Raw genomic sequence first — 25,928 nt, forward strand, 5'->3', positions numbered from 1 at the left:
TAGGCATAAATCTACAAAGGAACAGCTAACTGAAGACATGCTGCAGCATAATAGGAGACCGCTGTATTACATATTTTTTTCAAGAGCACAAGAACATGTAAAATTAACAACTGTAGGTATTAAAAAGAAAACAGTAACAAAATAAAAAGGATAACTGCAATTTTCAAGTCCACTAGAGATTCTGGGCGAGGATTTTCTCTTGCTGACGACAGATGCAAACTGCATTAGTGTTTAATGTGCACCTTTACCTTTCTTACTAGCTTTGCAACGTGTGTAAATTGAATGTCCTTAACATCATGTACTATTTAAAGACTGCATCTACATCCTGTTGTTTGTCATAAGTAAGAGAGCAGATCTCACAGACAGTGAGCCATCGTCCCCACACTACACAAATTATCTATGCTTCACAAGGATTTGTCTCAAAAATGATGACAGCATCACGTGGCAAACAAGCTTAAAACAAAGCCTGCTATGCACTGCAGTGGACGAAAAAATGTGTGTGATCCACTGCAACGGACTGCTGCTAAAAATGGAAAAGCAAGCATTTTTAGAGTTAAACTGGGGACATCAGCACCCAATTTCAGTAAACACTGAGCTGTGTGCCCAGGCAGGGCAGCAATACACATGCCTTTCATTATGCCATTACTCATTACACATTTGTTGACATATCCAGTTAAGTCAAATTTACAGTGTGGTCCTGTGTCTTTAGTTTCAGATGATAAAGGGAGCTAGAGAGCTTGTTAATGGTCTGAGATTCATTTTGTTGGGATGGACTGTCCCCCATTCATTTTTCTGACATTAAAGCAGAACTGGAAATCACTACAGATCCCTTGATGCCATCCTGAAATGAACGTCTTAAATTTTTTCGGACAGGTGGTAGCATGGTGCACCATGATAAAAGTCATCAGTAAAAGTTGATGCATCAATTATTCTCACTCAAGAGTTCCCCCAAAATAACTTTTATAGATGCTGCTCAGGATTTGAGGATATAGTTTGCCTGGCGTCACAAGATCACAAAATTTCACTTTTTGATTTCCGTAAATTGTGTACACAAAAATGCCAAGACTGCTCAGGTTGTGAGCTTAGGTCAGAATTAGTGTTCGGTTGTCATCTCTTGCCCTGCTCTTAACCAGAAGCCTAGTCACACAGAACTGTCATTTTGACATTTTGCTTAGGCTATTTATTAATTTGTAATTTTTTATGTCACAGTAACGTTACTGTAATAATAACAAAAAAACAACTTACAAACACGTTTGACTTATTAAAATATCAACTTAATTTTAAAGGTGCTTGTAGGTTATTTTTTGTTATTAATACAAATGTTCTCAGCTACTGTAGTAGCATTACGTACACACACACTGCTGTTGGCTTGACAACTGTATTTACAAACGACACTCGCTGCAGTTGTTTGTTGTATACACACACCTTTCATTACTGAAGTGAGTGCACTCCCTGTTTAAACAAACCACTGAACTCGGGCCATCGTTACATGCTGATCGTGAGGTTTTGTGTGAGAACATGGAGGCTGTGTTTGTGTTTATGCTTTTGGAAGAAAGTACTGTACATAACCGATCGAGAGCTCGTCAAGCACAGCTATGCTCTTTTCTGCAAAACCAATGGAGACACCATTTTGTTTTTTCTGCACTGCTAAGTACAGTGGCGACGATCTGCAGTACCATGACGATAGATCAAAACATTTGGGTGATCTTCCGACCAGAAGGCTGGTCGGAACGACTTGAGTGGTTTCCAAATGACTGGATTAAAAATGTACATGTCTAAGGAGTTGTATATGAGTCTTTGTCATTTACTGAGACATTTTCTGAAGTGCCAAAACACACAGATGAGATGCTCGGTATCGGTATCGGTGGAAAAACTTTTTTTTTTTTTCTTACAACTAAATATTATATAACTGTACTTTGATTAAATAAAAAATAAAGTATATTATATGTATGCCAGTACCATTGTTATGAATTTACTATTTATCAATACTACAAAATCTTGGCTCATCAGGCACCTATATATATAGCCATGTTTATCACATCATTAGTTGCGCAGAAATCCATTGAGCACCAATTGCAGTTGTGTTAGTGCAGTTGTAATACATACACACAGTTAGTGTGCATTAACAGACCAAACTGAATTAATAATTGCACTTGACATTTGCTCTGAAAATGATTAAATAGTTGTTGCTGCCCTTTGTGACTGAACTGTATGTGTATACAAACCGTATTAACAGCAAAAAGTGAACATAACCGCATTTAGCCTGTGTGTGTATGTAGCCTTAGAGTCGCTAGAATAATGAAAACTAAATGGTATAAAACCTGACTTGGCAGTGGATCTACCAAGAGTATGGGGGTTGTAGATACATAAAGACGCCTGTACTGTATGCAAGTAAGTGTTTGCCTTTACAATGCAGTGCTGTTACATCATATAAATATTTTTTTTTTTTCTCCTTTACATTAGAATTATCAATATAAATGATTACCTGCCATGCTAGATTTGAAATCACGGCCCTTGTATTAGAAAGTACATTCTGAAAATAGACACACACACAAAGCCAATGTGGAAACAAATAAATATGTGCTTTCTGTAAAAGCTGTGTTGAATTTTAAGAAAAAGGCGGCAATTTTCCTCAAAATATTTGAATAACAATCTAAAATGCTAATTAACTTAAAATGAACTAGACCTGAATCTGCAGAACTCTTAATCTGCATTATTGTTCTGGTAACTTCTAATTTTCTACATCCCCAAGGACAGATCCCAGATGAACTTACAAATGGTTCTACGGTTTGTTTTTATTACTACTGTATATTACACTATTGCATGCATGCACCAATGGTGAACTATTAAAACTGACTCTTCTTTACCCTGGATGTTGAGAAGTAAGTGTTCAAACAAGTAGGTAGCATGCATTCCTTTATGTTTCATCCTCTTTCTTGTTTTCATTTGCTTTCCAAAACTAATTTCATTTAAACCTCTTCTCTGTTTGTTTAGTTCTGTGATGTACATTGCTGCGAGCTCCCACCCTGCATTCCACAGGAACAAGAGCTGCAAATCACAGCTTGTCCTTCCTTGAGGGCAGAAGCCTAATAACAGTATTTAAAATTACACAGAGCAAATTGAGAATAACTCTTAATAGTCATTCTTAAAGAGCAAAAATTTATTGCCAATGAATTGTCTAAACAGCAACGTTTCTGTGCAATACACATACATGTGTACACAATACAAGAAGTATATAAAGTTTTTTTTAAAACCAACAACATTATATAATATATATATATATATATATATATATATATATATAGATATATCACAGTGGAAATGATCGTTACTTGCAACAAAACGAAGCAGGGAAAAAAAATCTAGTTTTAAACCAACAACATTTATTTCTCAGAAAAAAAGAAGAAACCATTATAAGTAATTTCCGAATTGAAAATAATTGAAAAATGAATATGTAATAATGTTTTTAGATATTACTGTGTTTTTTCTTGCTATAAATAATTCAATATGCCATGCAAGATATATGTGAGAGTCAGTAAAAACCAAATAAATACATTATTCTTGATTTTTAATTTTTTTTATTTTTAAATTTAGTAATCGACAATTATTTTATTATTTTCTCCCAATTTGGCATATCCCATTATTTTTAGGCTCAGCTCACTGCTACCACCCCCACACTGACTCAGGAGCGGTGAAGATGAACACATATTGTCCTCCGAAGTGTGTGATATCAGTCGACCACTTTTTTTCATACTGCAGACTCACTGTGCAGCCATCTCAAAGCTACAGCGTTGGAGGACAAAGCAGCTCTGGGCAGCTTACAGGCAAGCCCACAGGCGCCCGGCCAGACTACAGGGGTTGCTGGTATGCGGTAAGCCGAGAACACCCTGTCCCGCCTAAGCCCCCCCCCCCACTCGGCCAATTGTGCATCGCCCCCTGGGAACTCCCATCTACGGTCGGCAATAGAATAGCCTGGACTCAAACCGGCAACATCCAGGCTATAGGGGACATCCTACACTCCAATTGGAGTGCCTTTACCACCACTCAGGAGCCCCTTGAGTTTTTTTACCTTGTTGGCTTTATATGGTTTACTTTGATAATAGCCAGAGACTAAAACGTTATTTATGCTTGTGTCAGACATAACCTAGCAACTTACTGAAGTTAATGAGGGTAATGTAAGAGAAATGAGAGGATGCCCAATAAAGCTCCAGAAAATGTCTGGCGTAGCTAGGTTGGAATGGGCCCCAGTGCAGAATTTTTAAATGGAACCCCCTCACCTCCCACATTCACCTTAAAGTTGGTTTCTTGTTCCAAAGTAAAATGTTATTACTCTGTAAATAAAGAAATGTACATACTATTTCAGTGGTTTCTTCCTTGCTTCCAGCTTGGCTAAAACATCAATAATTTTCGACATGTTCAGCTTCTTTGCATGTTCATTCTCGATGAACATGCAACATGGCCAGACCATAACATGGCCAGACCACTCAGTCTTTCTTGGGACATAGTGCTTCTCAGATAGTTTAATGAGCTTTGATTTTGAGAAGGAGCAACCGGTATGGTAAGAAACAGAATGCATGCAGTGCAGATATCTGGGAAAACTCAAACAGAGAAAGTACTTTGCAACCATTAAAAGTGAAGCTATTCCCAGTATTGTTGATGTCTTAGCGAGTTTGGGTTTGATTCATGATCGAAATGAAATAAGTTGGCCAGGTAGAGAGGGTGACAAACTGAAAATCTGTTAGTCTTGTGTTTGGACAAAGTCTTGTGTCTCCGCAATGGTCAGTAGTAGATCTTTTTTATCAGATTTTTTTATTTAAAATCCTCAAAAAATATTTTTTACAGCTAAATTAAAAAGAGTTATTCTATAATTATTAGTATTTCTTTTTGGGCGGTCGCAGCTTATATTAAAAAAAAAAAAAAGATATCATACTTAATGCCTTATTGTGGATATATTGGGTTTTAATTTCTGATTTACGATTGAGAAACTACATGGGCTGTAACACAAAGTGGTCATATACATTTTAATACGGTCATTTTAATATGGCACTATACAGTTAAAACCAAAGTTACTAGTGGTAGGGTACCTGGCGGGTGTGTGCTGACTAGTGGAAAGGTGCCGGCTAGTTCTTTAAGTCGTTTGTCATTGTTCATTGGGCCTAATGATTTATTTTATTTCCTGAGTATTTTGAACAGAAAAATGAAAAACATTTTCACATATTCTATTTGCCCCTTTTGAAGTGCAAGTGGGCCCCGAGCAGCTGCACCACCTGCAATTATGATAGCTATGCCCCTGGTCTGGCATTGCTTGTAAAAGTTTTTTTTATTTTTTTTTTAATTAATCAAGATTAAAATGGTGACATATCAAAATATTGACATAGTTTAATTCAATGAAAGTAAGCACTCTGTGTTTTCCATACAAGTGTTTTTAAAGACAAAATATTATTTCTTTGGTGCTGTATATCCAAACATATAAACCTATATTTCCTTTATTCCAAACTGGGACTACCCAAAAATGCTTTGGACTCCCACATTTCGGTAAGTAGTGGTAACCCAATATATACTGTACAGTGCATTAGTTTAGGTCAGGAATTCCATTTCACACTTTTCAAATAGGGTCCGAAATCTACAGTGTGTGATTCAGCAATGAAATTGGACTAGTCATGTGGGCTAGCTAATATATTTCTAATTGCAATGCAAGAGGAAGCCATTTATAGTCATGACTGTCATCATTTCCATAAATAGGTCAACAAAAGAATAAATGTCACAAATAAATATCACATGTATCCCTATACCCTGCAACAAATTCAATGTTCCCTATTTTATTCAAAACCCACACCAATTTCATACAATGTTGTTGGAAAAAAGCTAACAATCTTAGAAATTAAAACTCCTCAATAAGAACACTGTTGCTCTGCCTAAATTTGTCATTATAAGGAAAAAAGTTTCCATCATTCAGTAGCAATTGAAGTGGTAACTTAACAGCAAATTGCCGTGCCAATTCACTTACACGCACACCCCACAATGCATTCAGAAACTACAATTAGTTCTCCATTTACTTTTTTTTCTCATTTCAAAATCACAGAAACACTTCCCAGTTCCCCTGTTGACAGGTTAACCACTGTGGAGAGTTAAGGGCATATTTACAGTGCAGTGGAAAATGGCCAGCCCGTAGAAGCTTCTAGATGCAGGTCAATGGAGTGTGCTGTCTAAAAAGACAAATTTATTTCAATCTGTTCAAGTGAATCTTACTTCTGTGAGTAATGTTTTTACAACCTTTGCATGGCCTTAGTGTTTCCAAAATCTCTTCCTTTAAAATACGGCCGGTTTTCTTTTCCTTTCATGGAAGTGGTGAAGAAGAATTATGTCAGTTTAAATATAAACTTACTGCTGCTCCATGGACCGAGGTTCCAGTAGCTTGGTTTACCACAGAGAAACAGAGGTCTGCTGTGTGCCTGGGTTTCCACTAGTAAGGAATGTATATGAAAAGCCAGGCAGTGCCTTAGCAATCTGGCTTCTCTCTCATTTGCATTCCAACAGAACACTGGCAAGCTGCCCTCATGAGAAAGCAGACTGGCTTAACCCTTACTTACTATGTCCATTCACTTGTTGGAAATTGATCTTTGCTCTTTGGGAATACTACACTGGTCTGGCTTATTACATCAAAACAGCGTGCTGTAGTTTCTTGAGCTTCTGTGTACCGGAGTTCAGACAGGTAACTTTATGGGGTGGTTTTAGTCCATAGAACTTATTTGGCACTTTTTGGACAGTTTTTTTTGGGGGGTCCCCACAGATAATATTGGGTTGGCCCACCTCAATGAAGTCCTGGAGTCTGCAAGATGCCTAAAATGTCTTTCAGAATGTATATAATTACTAACATTACTGTATTAATGTATTCTGTATAATTGTCTAAGATTTATTAACTTCATTTTAGTACTTCTAGTATGTCTAATGTTTTGAGTGTTTAAGGCATGAAATGTGTTCCCACCCCATCCCATGTTTATGTTAGGACAACAACCTTGGCTTGATTCTCGAGACCCTTAATTAAATGTCTGAGTTGTGCAAATGACCATTTTGGGGTAAAGAATCTTGCCTCGGTTCTATGAAGCAAAAGAAACAATCTGTGATGATGTAAAAACTAGTGACATGTTGTGCTGAAAAAAAAAACAAACAAACAACATTTTTAACATTTAAAAACAAACCAAGGAAATGTAAGAATTATGGACTTCTTAAATAAAGATATATGGCAATTACATATATTGCTTGCCACACCTAATAATCAAAATTGGAGTTATCGATATGGACATGATGTATATCAACAGTGTACGGAATAGTATAGATTAAGAAATGACAATGAACAGTCTAATACAAATTGGATAAGTGGTATTTAAGACCTATATGTCATTAGGTAAGCAAATTAGGTATTGTTGGATAACCGGTTTCCAGATATAGGAAAAAATGTAAAGTGTGTCACGTACATACACCTACCCCCACTATACCCCCATTGCCAGGGATTTCAGCCCCTGCAGGGGATAACCTAGTGAGACTCCATAATCCAACAGCTTCACAGTACAAAAGATTGCATAAAACAAGTTTTAAAATAACTATACAGTGAGTCATAGTGTGAATTAGTTACAGAAAATGACAGCTTCTATAGAAATCCTCCTCTGTGTCAGGAAATAGTTCTCAGAATCTAGACACATTCACTTTGATGTACTCACCTACCTAGTAGTGTAGTGCAGTAATCCATTGCGTATTCTGTCATATCCTGTCATATTCCCACTTGTCATATATCCACCCTAACAGATTATCTGCCATGGTTAGGTTCTTCAGCAATGTTAGTTTATTATTGAACAGAGAAGATTAGTTTAGATATTGTAGATCCTACCAAAGTTTTCATACACTGTGTTGTATGTGCTCTGTGTGCAACCATTGGCAGTAGTGTAAAGTGAGCTATTCAGTGTGTTGATATGTAAATAAATCCTGTTCAACCTCCGTCTCGCTTGCCTGCCTGTCACTCAGCAGCAAATGCATGCACCCACACGGCAGACGGCTACCCTGTCACAAGCATTAATACCCTGTATCTTTCCAAACAAGGGATTTAGGGGAGCTCCCTAATAAAAGCTGCATCTCAAAACAGTAATTGTGTGAATATAGTAATTGTTACAGTTGTGTATAATGGTATTTAAAACAGGATTCGTTTATCTGACTTTTTACATATCCACCCTTACTCTGATCTCACCGCAGTCTGATACGAGACGGACTACTGGATATATCTTTAAGAAAAAGAACACAGGCAGAATCAGGTCATGCCTAGCCTGAGAAAATTTAGTCAATGTTGTTTAGTCATTGCTTGATAAGTTGCAGACCTAACGATAGACTAAATAGTACATATAAAGATAGAGACGTAAGTCTACGTTTGAAATAGTAAACACATCACGTGTCAGTTGACTCAGCAGGGCTTTTCGCCCCTAACATACATTAGGCCTTGTAGTCTATTTTAATTATCTATATACAGGTACACAAAAATGTATCAAATGTTCTGCAGTCCTTATTTTACTGTATTTTATATTGTATTTGGAGTCAGTAAATCACAGCTGAGATAAAACACAAGCAAGATTAATATACAGTTAAAAGACCGATCAGATCAATGAAACAGGTTCTGGACAGAAGCAGGCAGGTGTGCCAGAAAATTGATGGTTTAGGTCTACCCTTATGAAAGTTCAGAATTTAATAAATTATGCATGTACAACACAATGAAGGTTAAACCAGTATACTTACTCTTTAACCATTTTCTTATGATGATAGATTGATGTTGCTGTAGGCAGCTCTGAATTCAAAGCTTGTGGAAGCCAGTAATGTGACATCAGTGCTACAAGCTGTCCATTTAAATTTAGAAAACTATTACTGGTACTACTGAATTGTAGAGAAGGATAAAGACAACAAAAAAATATATATATTTAATGTCTTGACACCTGTATAGTGTGCTGATGCTGCCGCTAAAAAGATTACTATGTAAACAAGACATTCTTCAGTATATGTCATGTATACTGTATAAATAACTACATCTAAATCTAGGATCTGGGTTTCGACCAGTCCCAACACACAAAAAACAACCATCACATTAAGACTTTAGAACAATACGAACCAGGGTTACAACAGATCAAAAACACTGCGGGAAACATTTAGCCTTCACAGGTACAATACATATTTGTTAAAATGCAGTTAATCATGTTTCTATATCCATGTCTACCTGTCTGCCTGTCTGCTTAATTGTCTTTTCAAGTCCTTAATGTTGCCAGATGTCTTCCGTTAATTTACTCGGTGAGAGTAAATTTGTTTAAACTGCTTTACATGTGGTATGCATAAACTGTTCAAACATAAACTTAAGCCCATTACAAATGCTTTCATGGTGAATTTAAGTTTCACTGTGAACAAATTCCCCACTGTCTTATTGTTTAAACATTGGGTAACACTTTTCCATTTCAGCCATTCTCCAAAGGAGAAAAACAGGTCACCAATTATCTCCGTTGGAAGTACAATTGGGCTGTAATGCATGTTTTTGATTATTGATTTTGGTATCAGATTGTGTTTCTTTTTCCATAATCCTTTCAAAACCCTGATGGAGCTTGTACCCTTGGCACCAGACTGTTATAGGATAGCCCTTTAATGCATTGAACACTAAACAGTGCCCACATTTTCTAAGATTTTAATGAGCTCTTCAACAGAGCTTTTGACGTAGACTTATCTAAACTTCTATTTCTATTTGTATAGCATGTATATTTTTGTCTCCTCCAATATTATAGTTCTGTCCTTCACAGCATATTTTTACAGCCTGATACTGTAAGAATAATTTCATAGCAGTTAATACTGATGTCATTATAGTGTCAGCCACATCACAGATTTAATTATGAATGATTTAATGTTGAATTCCTATTCATTTCGTAATAAGTATAAACAACTACACATGAAACAAGCTTATTTGCATTACATCATTTTACAACACTTATAGCACGTATTTTGAAGTGTAACCATTATGGTAATAGCTACTGGTTGTCATTGTTAATGCAGAGCCCAACGAGACCTATCTGTGAAAACAAGCATACCCTTTTTTAATTCAGTTTAATACTGTTTAACTTTAAAGGAATAAGCAGTGCCAAAGGTGACTGCCTCTAACTCTGTGTGGTCTAACACAAAAAGAAATAGCCTCACATTGCTGTACTACATTTCCCCATTGTCAGCTTTTGCCTGCCTGATCAACCTTTAGCAAAGTTAGACTAATCCTTTATTTCCACTCGGGAGAATTAATCAGAGAATTAACTTATCCATGCTCGAGGCCAACAAGCTTTTTAAATATGCCAAAATGTAAAAAAAGAGAAAAGTTTGGAACACATGTTCAAGAAAATGTGTTGTTAGCAATATAAAACAACTAAATAAAACTAAGCCTCCCAATATACAATTAAATTTCTGCAATCCAACCAAAACCAAGATCTATCTTGTTATTTTACTACAGTTCTGCTTGCTGATATTAGTTTAATGTATACAATGTGTTTGTATAGTATACCTGTAGTGAAATACTATTAGTGCTTATAAAGGTACATACTCAAACTATTTTACCATCTGCTTTAATGTCAGTCTCTTGCAAGAATGCTAGCTGCACTGAATGCCATTTCTCATAAGCATGCAGTTGTTTTTGTCTATGACTACAACAACTGATAATTACCATCTTTGGAGATCTGGTGTTTCATTGGGATACTGTGTAAATGAAGGAAAGATTCTTACCAGTGGAAGGAGGGAGTAGTGAATACAGAATCCTGGTTCTGAAGGAAAGTATTCATCAGATATAAAGTGAATCCTAATCTGGTTCCCTTTGGATACCTGTTTTCCAGGTATTGGCTTGGATCCACACCATCGGCCTAAAATAGTGCCATCAGCAGGCTCTTCAATTTCTACAAAGTCATACCTGTACAGGACAAAGGAAGGGAGACATTTTAAATATGCTCTTCTGAGACATTGGACATTTATATCAGGGACCTATTTACAAAAATTGATATTTAAAGACCTTTGTTTTTTTACAATTTGTATAACTTAAATCATATTTGTTATACTGTATATAGAATGTATAAAGAAGCCAACACACGTCTTAAAAAATGACAACGAAAGACATTAAACTTCTGTAATCACACCAGTCTTTTTGCCTTTTCAACCACAAATTACAAAATTGTGTTGTGACGCGACTCTGTACTTTTATGTTATATAACTGAAAAATGGAGAATTAGGATTCAGCAGTTTCATAGAGAAATAGAATGCAGTGATTTTCCTGTTATCTCTTTCTGTTTATTTATTTGTAATAGTTTTGGTGCTTATTGATGGGTAATACATTGGCATAGCTGGAGCCTGTTGTCCTCCCATCGTATCTATTGAATTAGCAGTCGAAATGTGTGCATGTCTCAAGGTTGAGAGAGTACTTTTGTCTCCAAGCCAACCAAGCACTAACTAATTTTCCTTGTTACCTTAGTCATAGGATTCAAGGGTAAAATGTATCAGAAAAGACATCAAGGAGACAAATGTTTCTGCTACAGCCTTCATCAATATCTTAGTGTGCTAACTTGCTCCTTGATGCTACTAACATTTCATATTACGTTTGAATAGTTGAAGACATAAGCTTGTACATTTGTAAAACACGGGTGGTGAAAACAAATTTGGTGAGAACAAAAAGGTAATCAGTTGACCCTGAACCCTAATAAGAGATGTGCTGATGTGATGAACAACATTTTAGTCCCCAGATGACTGTTTAGAAAGTGGTGAAATTTCGGTAACCCACTTAAGCAAACTGCGTTGCAGAGCAGACAATTGCTCAAATTACCATGTCTAGTATTTACTTAACATGTTTTCGAGTACTCTTAGGGCAACAAGATGCAGTTAAGTGCTTTATAAACTTAATGTCTTAATGTCCCCTTGAGGACCTAGTGGAAACATAGTATTTACTGTTTTTATTAAATGTAAAAAAACAAGCTCAGTAATATCTATAAATCACCAAAAATGCTGGAATTTTAAAATATTTATTTTTAAACGTTTTATGATTTGGATGATATTTTTAATATAAGATATTTAGGGGGGAATTTAATATCCATTAGACACTGTCACACACACATATTAAATTCATGGTAAGCCCTTTCTTCTCTTCAGTGTGACAGTAAGAAGGTTGTTGTTATTGTATTAAAAATACCTGCAGTGGTTTCCTCCTGTGTGCCAGGAGCACTAGAAAAAGGTGGATGTAAGATACTGTAACAATCTGTGCATTTGTGTTTGTACCGTAATTCGGCTGTGTATGTGTACGTGTGTTTACATGCTGTGTGAGTCTTATGTCGTTCCGGTTGTTTGTAATTGTGTTCCCTTTCCCCTTCTGTATTTCCCATCGTTGTTTAACTTTGCCTCTGTTGCTGTGCGCAGGGGCATGTTCTGCATCTCCCAAGTGATTGGCCCTGTCCCCTTGTATCAGTCATGTAATGCATGGTCTGTGTCTGCCCTGTGATTAGTTCCATCTGTGAGTCACTGTGTGTTCCCATTGGCCCGAAGTGTGCTGCTGAGGACCAGTGGGATGTGTAATCTTAGAATAAAGAGGTGGGGCTGGGATTATAAGATGCGCTGCGCCGTGGTTCCGGAGAAGCTGGCAGAGAGCTGTGGACTCTGAGTGTGCGACAGAAGAAACCGCTGAATAAAGCTTTTGGAACTAGGAACAAGCGTGTCTGTCTTTCCTGTTTTCTGGCTGCCCTGTGAAACGTTACAATACCATGTAAAGGTATGATAAAATAAATAGTTGTCACGTACGATACAGGTTACTTTGCTTTGGTACGTGTAAATGTATTTATCTCTTGTACAAACATAAGATAGTTTAACATGAGTTTACCTTTCCTGGCTTTTTATAAAATGATGTGAGAGAAAACATTATTTTTTATAGATAAAGACTGGCACACCATCTGAACTCTCTCTTTTACCTGGGTTTAGTGTGCAGATTTCAGACATTACTTCTCAGTTGGTTTGGCATTTTATTTATCTTCCAATCTCTCCATTTCTCTATTTGTACCAAAGGGATTATTTTCATCGTGTGTTACAGAACCAAACCCCATTCTGTTTTAATAAAATAAATAAATAAATATTTAAATAAATAAAGCACTGCACTCTTGCTTATGCATTCATAATAATAACATATGCTTTTGAAAGCATGGTTAATTGTTTATTAGCCTTAATAGTCTCTTGTCTTCATATATAACATCTCCAGGAGTATGTGATTCATGAGTGGGCAGCAGAACTGAGAAAAAAGAGAAACTCATTAAATGTATGACTAACTTTGTTATCACAAAACTGCCCTTGATGTTACATTAGTATTATAGACTGCACACAACTAAAGCAAAATAATGTAATTAAAATGAACATTTTAAAAGAGAACAAAAATGTAAAGTGAAAGGGAAATATTTATCTAAGGGGTATACAAGTTGAGGTTTTCTTTGAAAACAAAATAGAAATGACACACATGCACACCACGTTTTGCATGTAAATGTCATTACTCACTGAAGAAAGGACACTGACATTTTCAGCATTATACAATAATTAGCTATAACAAGACAAGCTTTAAAAGACAGGGCCTCCATTATAGATGCATTGCAGACTGAAAAAAAAATGGAAGACGTGTGCTTCTAAAAGCTTGCAGAAATGCACAGCAAGCATTCTCCTTGAAACACAACATTAGTCTGCATACATTTTTATGTTCGTGTTAATTTGAAGTGACAGCCCTGTTAACACTCAGAGAAGCTCTAGTGATGCAGACAACAACATATGACAAACTACCCCAAAGCACAGGAGAATAAATAAAGAATAACTAGGGGTGTAAGGGATATTTCCTGAACGATGCAGTGGTACCCCCAATATGTTACCTATTTACTATTTGCTGCTCGATTCGCAGAATGGTTTTGTTGCTGTTACTGGCATTTCTGGTTTAATAGCAGTTCTAATACCTTTCTTCAGCAAGTGATCTAACCTACAGTCTGTGTGCTTGAATTGGGCCATGTTTTCTTAATAGCGATGTGTGAACACAATTGGGAAATTCCTGTGTTAATTATAAACTCCATGCAATCAACAAAGGTGTAGGACACATGTTAGCACCTTCACAATGGAGCGATATTAAAACCAGGAGAAGTCAACTTTTAAAAACTGAGGAGACTGGAGGTGTTATATATATATATATATATATATATATATATATATATATATATATATATATATATATATATATATATATATATATATACAGCTCTGGAAAAAATTAAGAGACCACTGCAAAATTATCAGTTTCTCTGGTTTTACTATTTATAGGTATGTGTTTGGGTAAAATGAACATTTTGTTTTATTCTATAAACTTCTGACAACATTTCTCCCAAATTCCAAATAAAAATATTGTCATTTAGAGCATTTATTTGCAGAAAATGACAACTGGTCAAAATAACAAAAAAGATGCAGTGTTGTCAGACCGCGAATAATGCAAAGCAAATAAGTTCAGATTCATTTTTAAACAACACAATACTAATGTTTTAACTTAGGAAGAGTTCAGAAATCAATATTTGGTGGAATAACCCTGATTTTCAATCACAGCTTTCATGCGTCTTGGCATGCTCCCCACCAGTCTTTCACATTGATGTTGGGTGACTTTATGCCACTCCTGGTGCAAAAACCATCCATCTTCCTCTTGATCAAATTCCAGAGGTTTTCAATGGGGTTCAGGTCTGGAGATTGGGCTGGCCATGACAGGGTCTTGATCTGGTGGTCCTCCATCCACACCTTGATTGACCTGGCTGTGTGGCATGGAGCATTGTCCTGCTGGAAAAACCAATCCTCAGAGTTGGGGAACATTGTCAGAGCAGAAGGAAGCAAGTTTTCTTCCAGGACAACCTTGTACTTGGCTTGATTCATGCGCCCTTCACAAAGACAAATCTGCCCGATTCCAGCCTTGCTGAAGCACCCCCAGATGAATTCAATTTTCAGCTTTGCCCAACACCTAGTCATCTAATGGTTAGACGGAGACCTGGAGAGGCCTACAAGCCACAGTGTCTCGCATCCACTGTGAAATGTGGTGGAGCATCGGTGATGATCTGGGGGTGCTTCAGCAAGACTGGAATCGGGCAGCTTTGGCATGAATCAAGCCAAGTACAAGGTTGTCCTGGAAGAAAACTTGCTTCCTTCTGAACTTATTTGCTTTGCATTATTCGAGGTCTGACAACACTGCATCTTTTTTGTTATTTTGACCAGTTGTCATTTTCTGCAAATAAATGCTCTAAATGACAATATTTTTATTTGGAATTTGGGAGAAATGTTGTCAGAAGTTTATAGAATAAAACAAAAATGTTCATTTTACCCAAACACATACCTACAAATAGTAAAACCAGAGAAACTGATAATTTTGCAGTGGTCTCTTCATTTTTTCCAGAGCTGTATGTGTGTGTGTGTGTGTGTGTGTGTGTGTGTGTGTGTGTGTGTGTGTGTGTGTGTGTGTGTGTGTGTATATATATATATATATATAGTGTACAAAATTGAAGGCATATGAAATAAAAGGTTTTTAAAAAATGTATACAAAATGTTTAAAAGATTAAAATATTTTATTTTCAGGACATTTCAAGCAAAGGCCCTTCTTCAGCTGTCTAAAAACAAAAGTAAACACAGTGCAGTTATTGGAAATTCTGGCCTCATCATAAGAGGAAAAATAGATTGAACTATTGCCTAACATCCTTACACCACCGGTCAATAGTCTCTGTCTGTCATATGATTGGTTCACATCACTATCAGTCCTTCCCCTTTTCAAAGAAACGCCTTTCACAAGAACATGGCTGAAGACCGATTCTATGAGTTAAGAGAAAATGAATTACAAAACATATTACAAAAGATTCTCCAAACACTAAAATGGTGATTAAAATGTCACTGTTTTCTGACTTTCTGAAATTCAAACAAATCCAACTCGACAATGCAAACAAATATGATGGACAGGATATAAACTGGTTTATGCAGCAGTCAGCAAACCAGATGGAGAGAGAGAAAAACTTTGCTAACTATATGGTATGAACTTCAAAAAGATAATCTGTTATTTATTTATATTTAAACTATATATATTTTAAACAGTTAAAGTTTTCATAGGCTGCCTCTTGTGTGCTATCTAGTTAAAGCACTGGAATTCATTGTAGATTTCAGTTGTGCTCTCTGTGTACCCCAAGTTCTGCATTTTGGCATGAGCAACATTAAAACCACAGTCCCATGACTTGTCCTGAAATCCAAATGACCACTCGGGACCCCTTGAAAATACCAATTGAATAAATTCTTTTTTTTTTGTTGTTTGTTTTTTATATAAAATTATTTTATTATTTTAAACATTTAAAGTTTCATAGGCTGCCTCTTGTGTGCTATCTAGTTAATACACTGTAATTCATTGTAGATTTTAAACAAATGTTTAAATCTTATTTGAAATAACAGCCTAACGTCAGGGACGGCAGAATTACTTTAAAGAGTTTGATGTTAGAAAAATTAAAAGCAGCATGATGGCTCTTGTTTAATCTATTACACATGAACCGTTACACGCTACTCTACATCCTCATAATCTAAGAAAGCTGTGTTTTCCTGTACTGTGCTATTATGAGAAGCCCTGTTAAACATCCCTACCGATGTGTTTTAATTGCAGGAGGAGAAAAAAAAGTGCCATTGAATTGACCAGCGAGCTTGGGAGTATCGTGTTAAACAACTCTACACGCTTTTACACAATGCAGAGAATCTGAATAGGTGGAGCCAGGCCCAAGAACACTGCATGATTGACAGCCTGTATAGCAAGTAGTCACGATCCAGACTGACAGCAGATTAGATTTAAAGGGGATTTTAGATTAGAGGCCACAGTTTGCTGCATCTTGTCTAGCCCATAGGTTAATATAGATAACTCAGCCAGCTATATAATCGACCCCAATTAAGGCTTAAGTATTTAAGTTAGCCCTGGTTACTGATTTAGTCACACGTTAATAGGTAGTGGTTAGAGAGCTAGTTAGTAGGTGTTACATTTGTTTCTGGTGCCGTCACCTGGAATAGCTGGCACTATAGTTATTAGGGGTTAATAATAGTTTATTAAATAAATTAAATTTTATATATATATATGCAGAAATAGATAAATAAATATTTTTATTTATGGAGCCGTCCCAGTCCACCTCCAACCGGCCAAAGATGTTCACCCCAGCGAGACAGGAACTACTGGCAGCACCATAAGCAAATTACTCAGTAACCATGGAGTTGCCGCAGGGACCGGGACCTTTAGCTTATTTCGAGAACATGAACCCTCCTGCCCATGGAGAAGGATCCATGCCCGACACCAGCCAAGAGCCAAGCCATCTTGGGAGCCCCGCCACCACTATAAACCAAGTAAAGGGCGTCCCGATCTTTAGCGAGGGGGTGGAATGCTGACTGGATATCGAAGATTGGATCAAAGATGTCCAGTATTTGTTAGAAGCTTCCTCTGTCCCCTCCACACTGCAGTTCTCCACCATCATGAGGCACTTGGGGGGTGGTGCAAGAAAGTTTGTCCTTAACCTGCCCCTAAATGAGCAGTCTATGGCCAGGGTCTTCGAAAAGTTGAGGGCGGAATATAGTGTTTGCCATTTGTTTTTTGACCCAGTGGTGGATTTCTACGAGAGACGGCAGAGACCCCAGGAGAGAGTGATCAAATTAAAATCTTTGCTGTGCACCATTGAAGAAAATATCTATCACAACTGCCCCTTTCCAGACCGGGAAAGCTTACCCAGCAGTTTATGAGGGGTGTGAAAAATAGGGAAGCCAGAGAAGAGAGATGGCAGCCAACCAGCAGAAGCTTGAAGACAAGATAGGAGGATGGGAGAAGAACTGCGCCACCAACATAGCTTACCCGACTAGAGGAGGGAGGGGTTTTAACTGTGGATAGGAGGGCTATATAAAGAGAGGCTGCTGCAACCCAACAGTGCCGACCAACTCAAAGGGGGCCAGGACTGTAGACGCCCCGCCTTTAAACTAGTTCTTCCCCCCGTGGAAGGAAAAGGGAAACCCTGTGCACACCCTTGTTGGCCCAACAAATGAAGACTAGTGTAACTTGCACTGCCCTGATTGACTCTGGGTCGCAGATAACTTCTGTGACTGAAGATTTCTGGCAAAGGCATCCCGAGTTAAGGTCACGTGAGCCTGAAGAGGTCAGCGTAGATATTGAGAGAGCAGGTGGCCAGAAAGTACCCCACAAAGGAGTCCTAAAAGTGGACATAGCTTTTTTGGGCCAAGTTTACCAGGGAGCTCCAGTGTTTGTCGTACCAGCAACCCCATATAGGAAGAATGTCCCCATCCTCCTGGGCACAAATGTGATCAGAGCTATTAAAGAAGATCTAATGAAGCGCTGGAGTAGGGGATTCTCTCACAAGGTGAGAGAAATCTGTGGCCTGGCATGCAGCGTATGAAAGGGTTACTACACGAAGAACATCTTGCCACCGGCACCGGGTAGGTTTTGCCCATTACATGGGGAGTAGAGCATTAACCATAGGACTTGGACAGCAGATGGGTGTACCAGTTCACACCCCTTGGTCGGCAAGGTGGAGCCCATATACCGTGCTCCTTGAAGGCACACAGGACTGACCCCTCCCCAATGGCCTGGGGGGTGGGAAGGTCAGTGGCAGATGTAAAAAATGGGAAAACCTTAGTCTGTGTGTACAACCTAGGATGATGGCCTGTCGAGGTGAGAAGAGGCTGCCAGCTTGCAGAGATATCATTGGTGAAGCAAATAATGCCCATGGAGCACTCTCAACTAGTAGTGGCCAAAGGAAATGCACCCTGGACGGAAGCCACGATGGAAAACCAAACCCTACCTGAGGTGAGCTTGGAGGAAACGGCCATTCAGACTGAGACCCAAGTACAGAGATTAAAGGAACTACTTCGTCGACATTCTGACATGTTCTCCAAGAGCGACCTAGATCTCAGATGCACCTCTAAGGTGCAGCCCAAAATATAATTAGTTGACACCAAGCCATTCTGACATCCTTATATAAGGATACTGCTGGCGCAGTATCACAACATCCGCAAACACCTCCAGAACATGGAAGCCGCAAGGGCTCAAAGACGGTGTGGAATGCCTTTCCACTCAAAGACGGTATGGGATTCCTTCCCACTACCCCAGATCGAAGAAGCTCCAGACACGTTGGGCAGAGCAAAGTTCTTTGTCCACCCTAGACCTCACCGCAGGCCCCTGGCAGGTGGAGGTGAAAGAGAACGATCACCACAAGACAGCCTTTACGACTCCAATGGGCCTCTATGAGTGCAATCGAATGCCCTTTGGACTTCAGAATTGCCCGGCTACCTTCCAGAGGCTTATGACTAGCTGTTTGGGGGACCAGAATTTTTAAACCATCTTGCTATACTTAGACAACATCATGATCTTCAGCCAAACATTTGAGGAACACTTTGAAAGGTCGGGGAGAGTTTTCTGTTGTCTGAAAGAGCACAGACTAAAACTTAAGCCGAAGAAATGCCATCTTCTTTGGACCCTAGTCCAGTACCTGGGGCACATTGTGTCTGACACAGGGATAGCCACTGACCCGGAAAAGGTGCGACAAGTACAGGACTGGAAGACCCCCACCAAATGGAAAGAAGTGTTGCTGTTCTTGGGGTTCGCTGGGTACTACCGGCAGTTCATCAGAGGCTTTTCGCAGCTGGCAGCTCCCTTACTCAAATTCACTGGGGGTCCCCAGAAGGGGAAGAAGAAAGACTGAAGACTTTGAACTGGCCACTGGCTTTCGAGTGGACTGAAGACTGCGTAAAGGCTTTAAGGGCCCTAAGAGAGAGGCTCGCCACAACCCCGGTCCTGGATTATGCCAACTATAATCTGCCATTTCTTCTGCAGATCGTTTGCCACCCACCGCCTGTCACCTGCAGAACAAAGGTACCCAGCCCAGAAGTTATAGTTTGTAGCTTTAAAGTAGGCAGTGGCAGAAAAATTCAAAGACATTCTCTATGGACACAAATTCACAGCTCAGACCGACAGCAACCCTTTGGCATATGTGACTAGCTCCGCCAAATTAGATGCCACTGGACAGAGGTGGGTGGCCCAGTTCGCCATGTATGATTTTGACATCCAATACAGGCCGGGCAAGAGCAACGGCAACGTGGATGCCTTTTCCAGGATGCCCCGGAGAGAGGTGGTGGAGGCCCTCCATGCAGGCTGCCAGGCGTCCCCAGACTACCAGTGAGAGATGAGCAGTTGGAGAAGGGAGTGGAAGTGATACCCTACAGGACAGAGCGCCAAATCCTCTTACTCGGAAAAAGGAGAGTGCAACAGTATGACTGTTGCTAAAACAGTGGGACCGGCTGATAATAAAAGATAAAAGTTTTATTCCAGAAATCCCGCAGTCCAGAGGGGAATGAGGTGTTAAGGATAGTCCTACCAGAGAGCATGAAGGATGAGGTAATCGGGAAGCTTCACAATGATATGGGGCACCCCGGAGTCGAGAGGACAACAGACTTGGTTTTAGCACAAGTGTACTGGCCCCAAATGTATGCCGCCATCAAGCAGTGGTGTGAGGGCTGTGAATGTTGCTGCTTACGAAAGGTACATGCCCCAACTGCCTGGGCTCCGCTGACCTCCATCCACACCAACAGGCCACTGGAACTCGTATGCATTGATTTCCTGACCCTGGAGCAATCTAGATGAGGATATGACCATATGGTGTAGTGATCGACCATTTCACCAGGTAGGTTCAAGCCTACCCAATGAAAGACCAGAGTGTCTCCACAGTTGCCCAAGTCTTATGGAAGAGGTATATCTGCCACTATGGGATCCCATAGAGGATACATGTAGATCAGGGCAGAAACTTTGAGAGTGGTCTCATCCGGCAGCTGTGCAAAGCCATGGGGATAGTGCGCAGTAGAACAATGCCTTACCACCCCCAAGGAAACGGGACCACCAAACAGTTCAATCACACCCTCCTGAACATGTTGGCCGCTTTAAAACTGGAGCAGAAGGTGGACTGGAAGGACCACATTGGGGCAATGACTCATGCCTATAATTGCACTAGGCATGAGTCCACTCAGTACACCATTCCTGCTCATGTTTGGGAGGCACCCCAGACTGCCTATTGACCTTATACTTGATACCAGGTCATCCAAGGAAGAACTGGGTTATGAAGACTACATTGTGCAGTTCCAGAGAGCACTACAAGAAGCATACCACCTGGCATCTCTTCACTCACGTAAAGCTAAACCAGAAGAGAAAATACGATGACAAGGCAATGGAGATCCATTTTTGGCCAGGGGACAGAGTCCTGGTAGCTAATAAGAGACAGCAAGGTAAGGAAAGGAGGCTTCATATAGTATTGAGGAAGCAGGGAGTCCTACCAGTGTATACACTGAGACCAGAAGATGGTGGCAAAGAAAGCACATTACACCGTAATCTCCTAAAACCCTGCATATTCATCCCAGAGTTATATGAAGGAGCCACCAGCAGCAGCCAGCCACTCCATCACCCAACAGCGATTCAGTGAGTGAAAGGTCGGACTGGGATGGGGAGGGTAGCCGGGGGGGGGGGATAGAGACACCTATTGCCAGGGGAGGGGATGTTGAAAACTGTACTGAGGCTTCAGGCAGGGTTAGTGAAGTTAGTGAAGGTAGCCCTGTACATAGGGAAAGCTTCAATAGCCATACCACTAGTGATCAGTCCCCTGATAGAGTAGGCCCCTCGGAAAATATATTCAGGGACAATGATAGGGACTGGACTGAGACACACTGACAAGACTGGAAGGTTTCAGAAGAGGAAGATGAACCAAACAACCACACCGAGTGACAACCACCCCTCCCAAGATGGTCACAATGGGTGCATTGGGCACCAAATAAACTGTCTTTGGAAAGCCATGTTATAGACCCTAATTCCTTGGAGTACCACAGCAAGGTTGCTCAAGGAAGAGAGATTTGAGAGCTGCACAAGGAAAATAAGGGACTGAATTAGTTTTAAGCTGGAGAAAATTATCAAGGTCACATGCTATGTAAAATATATAGTGTAAATGACTAAGCTGTCATTTAAGTTGAATATCTGAATGCTGACAAGTGGGGAAGCAGTACAGGACATTAGTTGTAGGCAGCATAGTTTAATGCTGTATTAATAGTTACCAGCCTATTGTTCTAATTCCAGGTCTGGTTTTCATTACGACCCCGTAGCTATCTAGAAGGTGCAAGATCTCTTAGGGGATCTCGCGAGAATGTTAATGTAGAAGCTATGCACTGTGTTTTCCTGTACTCTGTTATTATGAGAAGTCCTGTTAAACATCCCTCCTGATGTGTTTTAATTGCAGGAGGAGAAAATACAGTACAATTGAATTGACCAGCGAGCTTGGGAGTATCGTGTTAAACAACTCTACACGCTTTAACACAACACAGAGAATCTTAATGGGTGGAGCCAGGCCCAGGAACACTGCATGATTGACAGCCTGTATAGCAAGTAGCCACCATCCAGACTGACAGTAGATTAGATTTAAAGGGGATTTTAGAGTAGAGGCCCCAGTCTGCTGCATCTTGTCTAGCCCATAGGTTAATATAGATAACTCAGCCAGCAATATAATCGACCCAAATTAAGGCTTAAGTATTAAAGTTAGCCCTGGTTACTGATTTAGCCACATGTTAATGGGTAGTGGCTAGAGAGCTAGTTAGTAGGGGTTACAGTTTTGAGTATTGGGGAGGATGCAGTAGTGTTTTCAATTCAAATTCCCTTTATTTTCCTATTTTTAGAATTTTTTTTCATGTCTGTCTATGACTTTAAAATACCTGTCACGTCAACAAAGCACTCTTCTAAATATCTTCCAATTTTGCCCTCAGTCTAATGTTTTCCAAATAGGAATGCCATTGTGGAGATATGCCAACATTTTTCTATTAGCTCTATTAACATGATTACCATTTTGGAAAACCTTTACACACAACTGTCAAGTGAGTTTTTGAGTTCATAAATACTTTTTACCCACTTAGAAACTTGTGATCAAACTACTTTTAACTAGGGTTTTGGACCTTGATTCAATCTGACTTTCTACCAAGTTTCAGGTTGTTTTGTCATAATGAAGCAATTACAGCAACATCATCTGTGGTAGTGGAGTAGTCACACTTTACTAGTGGTAACTAAACTGCTGTTTAATAGGGTTCTGGACTTTTAAAATCATAAGAACATGAGAAAATTTACAAAGAGAGGAGGTCATTCGGCCTATCTTGCTTGTTTGGTTGTTAGTAGCTTATTGATCCCAGAATCTCATCAAGTAGCTTCTTGAAGGACCCCAGGGTGTCAGCTTCAACAAAATTACAAGGGAGTTGGTTCCAGACCCTCACAATTCTCTGTATAAAAAAGTGCCTCCTATTTTCTGTTATGAAAGCCCCTTTATCTAATCTCCTTTTGTGACACCCTTTTTCAGGTTGAAAAAATCCCTTGGATCGACATTGTCAATACCTTTTAGAATTTTGAATGCTTGAATCAGATCGCCACATAGTCTTCTTTGTTCAAGACTGAATAGATTAAATTCTTTAAGCCAGTTTGCATTATATCTGACTTGCCAGTTTGAGGTTGTGTTGTGAAACTGTATTGTGATATAGTTGATAGTAATAGATTTGACCCAGACTTGGAATTCAAATGTTTTTTCATTAGGATTCTAAACTTTGTTTATTTTCAGGTTGCCTTATCTTTCCTTCTACAAGTTTCAGGTTGTTATGTGAAAATGTACTCAAGTTATTCTGGTAAAAGAAAAAACCACACACACACACACACACACACACACACACACACACACACACACACACACACAGCATAGCAATAAGCTACAGGCAAAAGTATAAACTTGGCATTTCCCCCTGTAAGAAAATGTTACATAAACAATTGTTTTTAATGAGAAAATAATGGGAACGTAGCTTTAACCTTGTTTGACACTTTTTGAGTCTTCAAAACATTGTGTAATTACTGTATTTACCCTTAGAAAAGTTTGCCACAGTAAATTTTCATGCTAATTTGGAAGTAATCCCATGCTTTTCCATAGTTTACCAAGACGTGTCATGTCTCATAATATGCTATGCCATTCTTCTTTGCTTTACAAGCTTACCTCAGGTTTATAACTATTCTTTTCCTATGATAAACTTTTATAAGGGTGGCTCCACTATGTTTAGTTTCACAACAGTCACTTATCACTCTGTTAATAACACTGTGTAACATTTTTTTTTTTTTTTTTTTTTGTTCCTGGGTAGTAAGTGTTATTTCCTAATTGCTTATGCCTCAAAAGTATAGCAAATGGCTATTATTCCCCACAAACTTTGTATTTACAGTATAATTGTATATCTCGAAAAACTACTCACTTCTAAATCTTTTGTAGTCATTTTTGTATTACTTTAGTATAAATACATGTTAATTTGAATTCATATGTTGTTTTTTTCTGACTTTATGTGAACGAAAAGACACACATTTGCCCGTTTTCCCATTGGAAACAGTGATATTTTGAAATATCACTGTCCTGGTCACAAAAGCAAAGTTTGTTGGGAATAATAGCCATTTTCTATACTTTTGAGGCATTAGGAAATATTAGGAAATAGCACTTACTACCCAGGAACAAAAATTGTGTTACATAGTATAATGTGTGAGTATTTAGGGACAGATGGCTACAGTTCAAATGTATGTACTGTTCTTATACTGAATGTTTACAGTATTTGGAACCACAGTTGTGTGTGTGTGTCTGTGTTACATTGTTTTTAAATCTTTTTAAATCGTAGTGCAATGTAACTGAAATTAGTTATGGTAAGATGAGGGTCCATTATTTTCTGAAGTCTAAAAGAAATTTGAGAGAGGAATAAAATAATTTTAACAGTATAGACCAAGCAAGGACAAAAAATACATTATAAGAAGTTCTATAGTATTAAAAGTTATAGAAAATATGCCTTGCAGAAACAGATCCTATTGGCAGCAATAATACTATGTCTACATAGTTACTGAATTTTAACCGGGGGTAAGAAAATATACACTCACAACAGGCTTCTTACTGACTGTAGAAAGGACACTGACTTGAGTGTTCTTATTACATTTACAGCAAAACTGAGCTGCACTGAACTGCAACATGTTGCTCTCTCAGTGAGTGCTTGTACACAAACCAGCAGTGGAAAAAACACACAGAAAAGTAAATATTCTAATTTATAAGTGATGCAGATCAGGCTCTTTGAGAAAGAGAAGTGGAATTACAAATGTTGAAGGACAGAAAGTTAAAAATACAATTTAAAACGATGATACCTTCACTGCAGAGACTTAAAAATCATAAGATTTATTCTACTTAAAAAGTACCATTCACGGTCTAAAATGTAAAATACTCCAGGGGCAATGCTCCAAAAATATAAATAATCACAATTATTAAAAAAAAAAAAAATGTTATTAATGTATCTTTGCATCAAAAAATGTTAAGAACACCTGAAAGCATTTTAAAACTACAATATTTTAATTGTGCTGTAAAGAATTATGCTGCCTGGTATTAATTTACGATTTCATAATTCTCAGAGGGGGGACATTTGCAAATGACAGCTCTGTTTGCTGTGAGCTGAGTTCTGAGTTTCACCAGCTTCACATTAAGCGGTAATTACTCAGGAATTCTGAGTTCAAGCTCATTCGTTTAAAGAGCCAATGTTGATGTAGCGGTTTACAATACATCAGCAAGTCTTGAGTTCATTTGGGTTTTGTGATAAATATAAGTTTTTAGCTCAGACAACATTCTTTTAGCTGCCTGACAAAATGAAAAGCAGCTGTAGGTAAATGACCTGGGACATTACATAGAGCAGTGGGTCAGTATTGTCAGTGGCAAGTATGGGATCAACAGATGTGCCTAAAATATATGAGGTAAAATGAT

The 25,928-nt window shown here is 38.6% G+C and overlaps 1 protein-coding gene across 1 annotated transcript in view; it reads right to left on the reverse strand.

Annotated features, from left to right (window-relative positions):
* LOC121295227 (platelet-derived growth factor C-like) overlaps positions 1–25,928 on the reverse strand; it is a 108,748-nt gene that overhangs the window by 26,867 nt on the left and 55,953 nt on the right. Inside the window, exon 3 of the mRNA XM_041219658.1 lies at positions 10,780–10,960. Within this exon, the coding sequence (XP_041075592.1) occupies positions 10,780–10,960 (181 nt within the window). The remainder of the gene's footprint in view (positions 1–10,779; positions 10,961–25,928) is intronic.

This window comes from Polyodon spathula, chromosome 2 (genome assembly GCF_017654505.1).
Source record: "Polyodon spathula isolate WHYD16114869_AA chromosome 2, ASM1765450v1, whole genome shotgun sequence".
Classification (NCBI taxonomy): Eukaryota; Metazoa; Chordata; class Actinopteri; order Acipenseriformes; family Polyodontidae; genus Polyodon; species Polyodon spathula.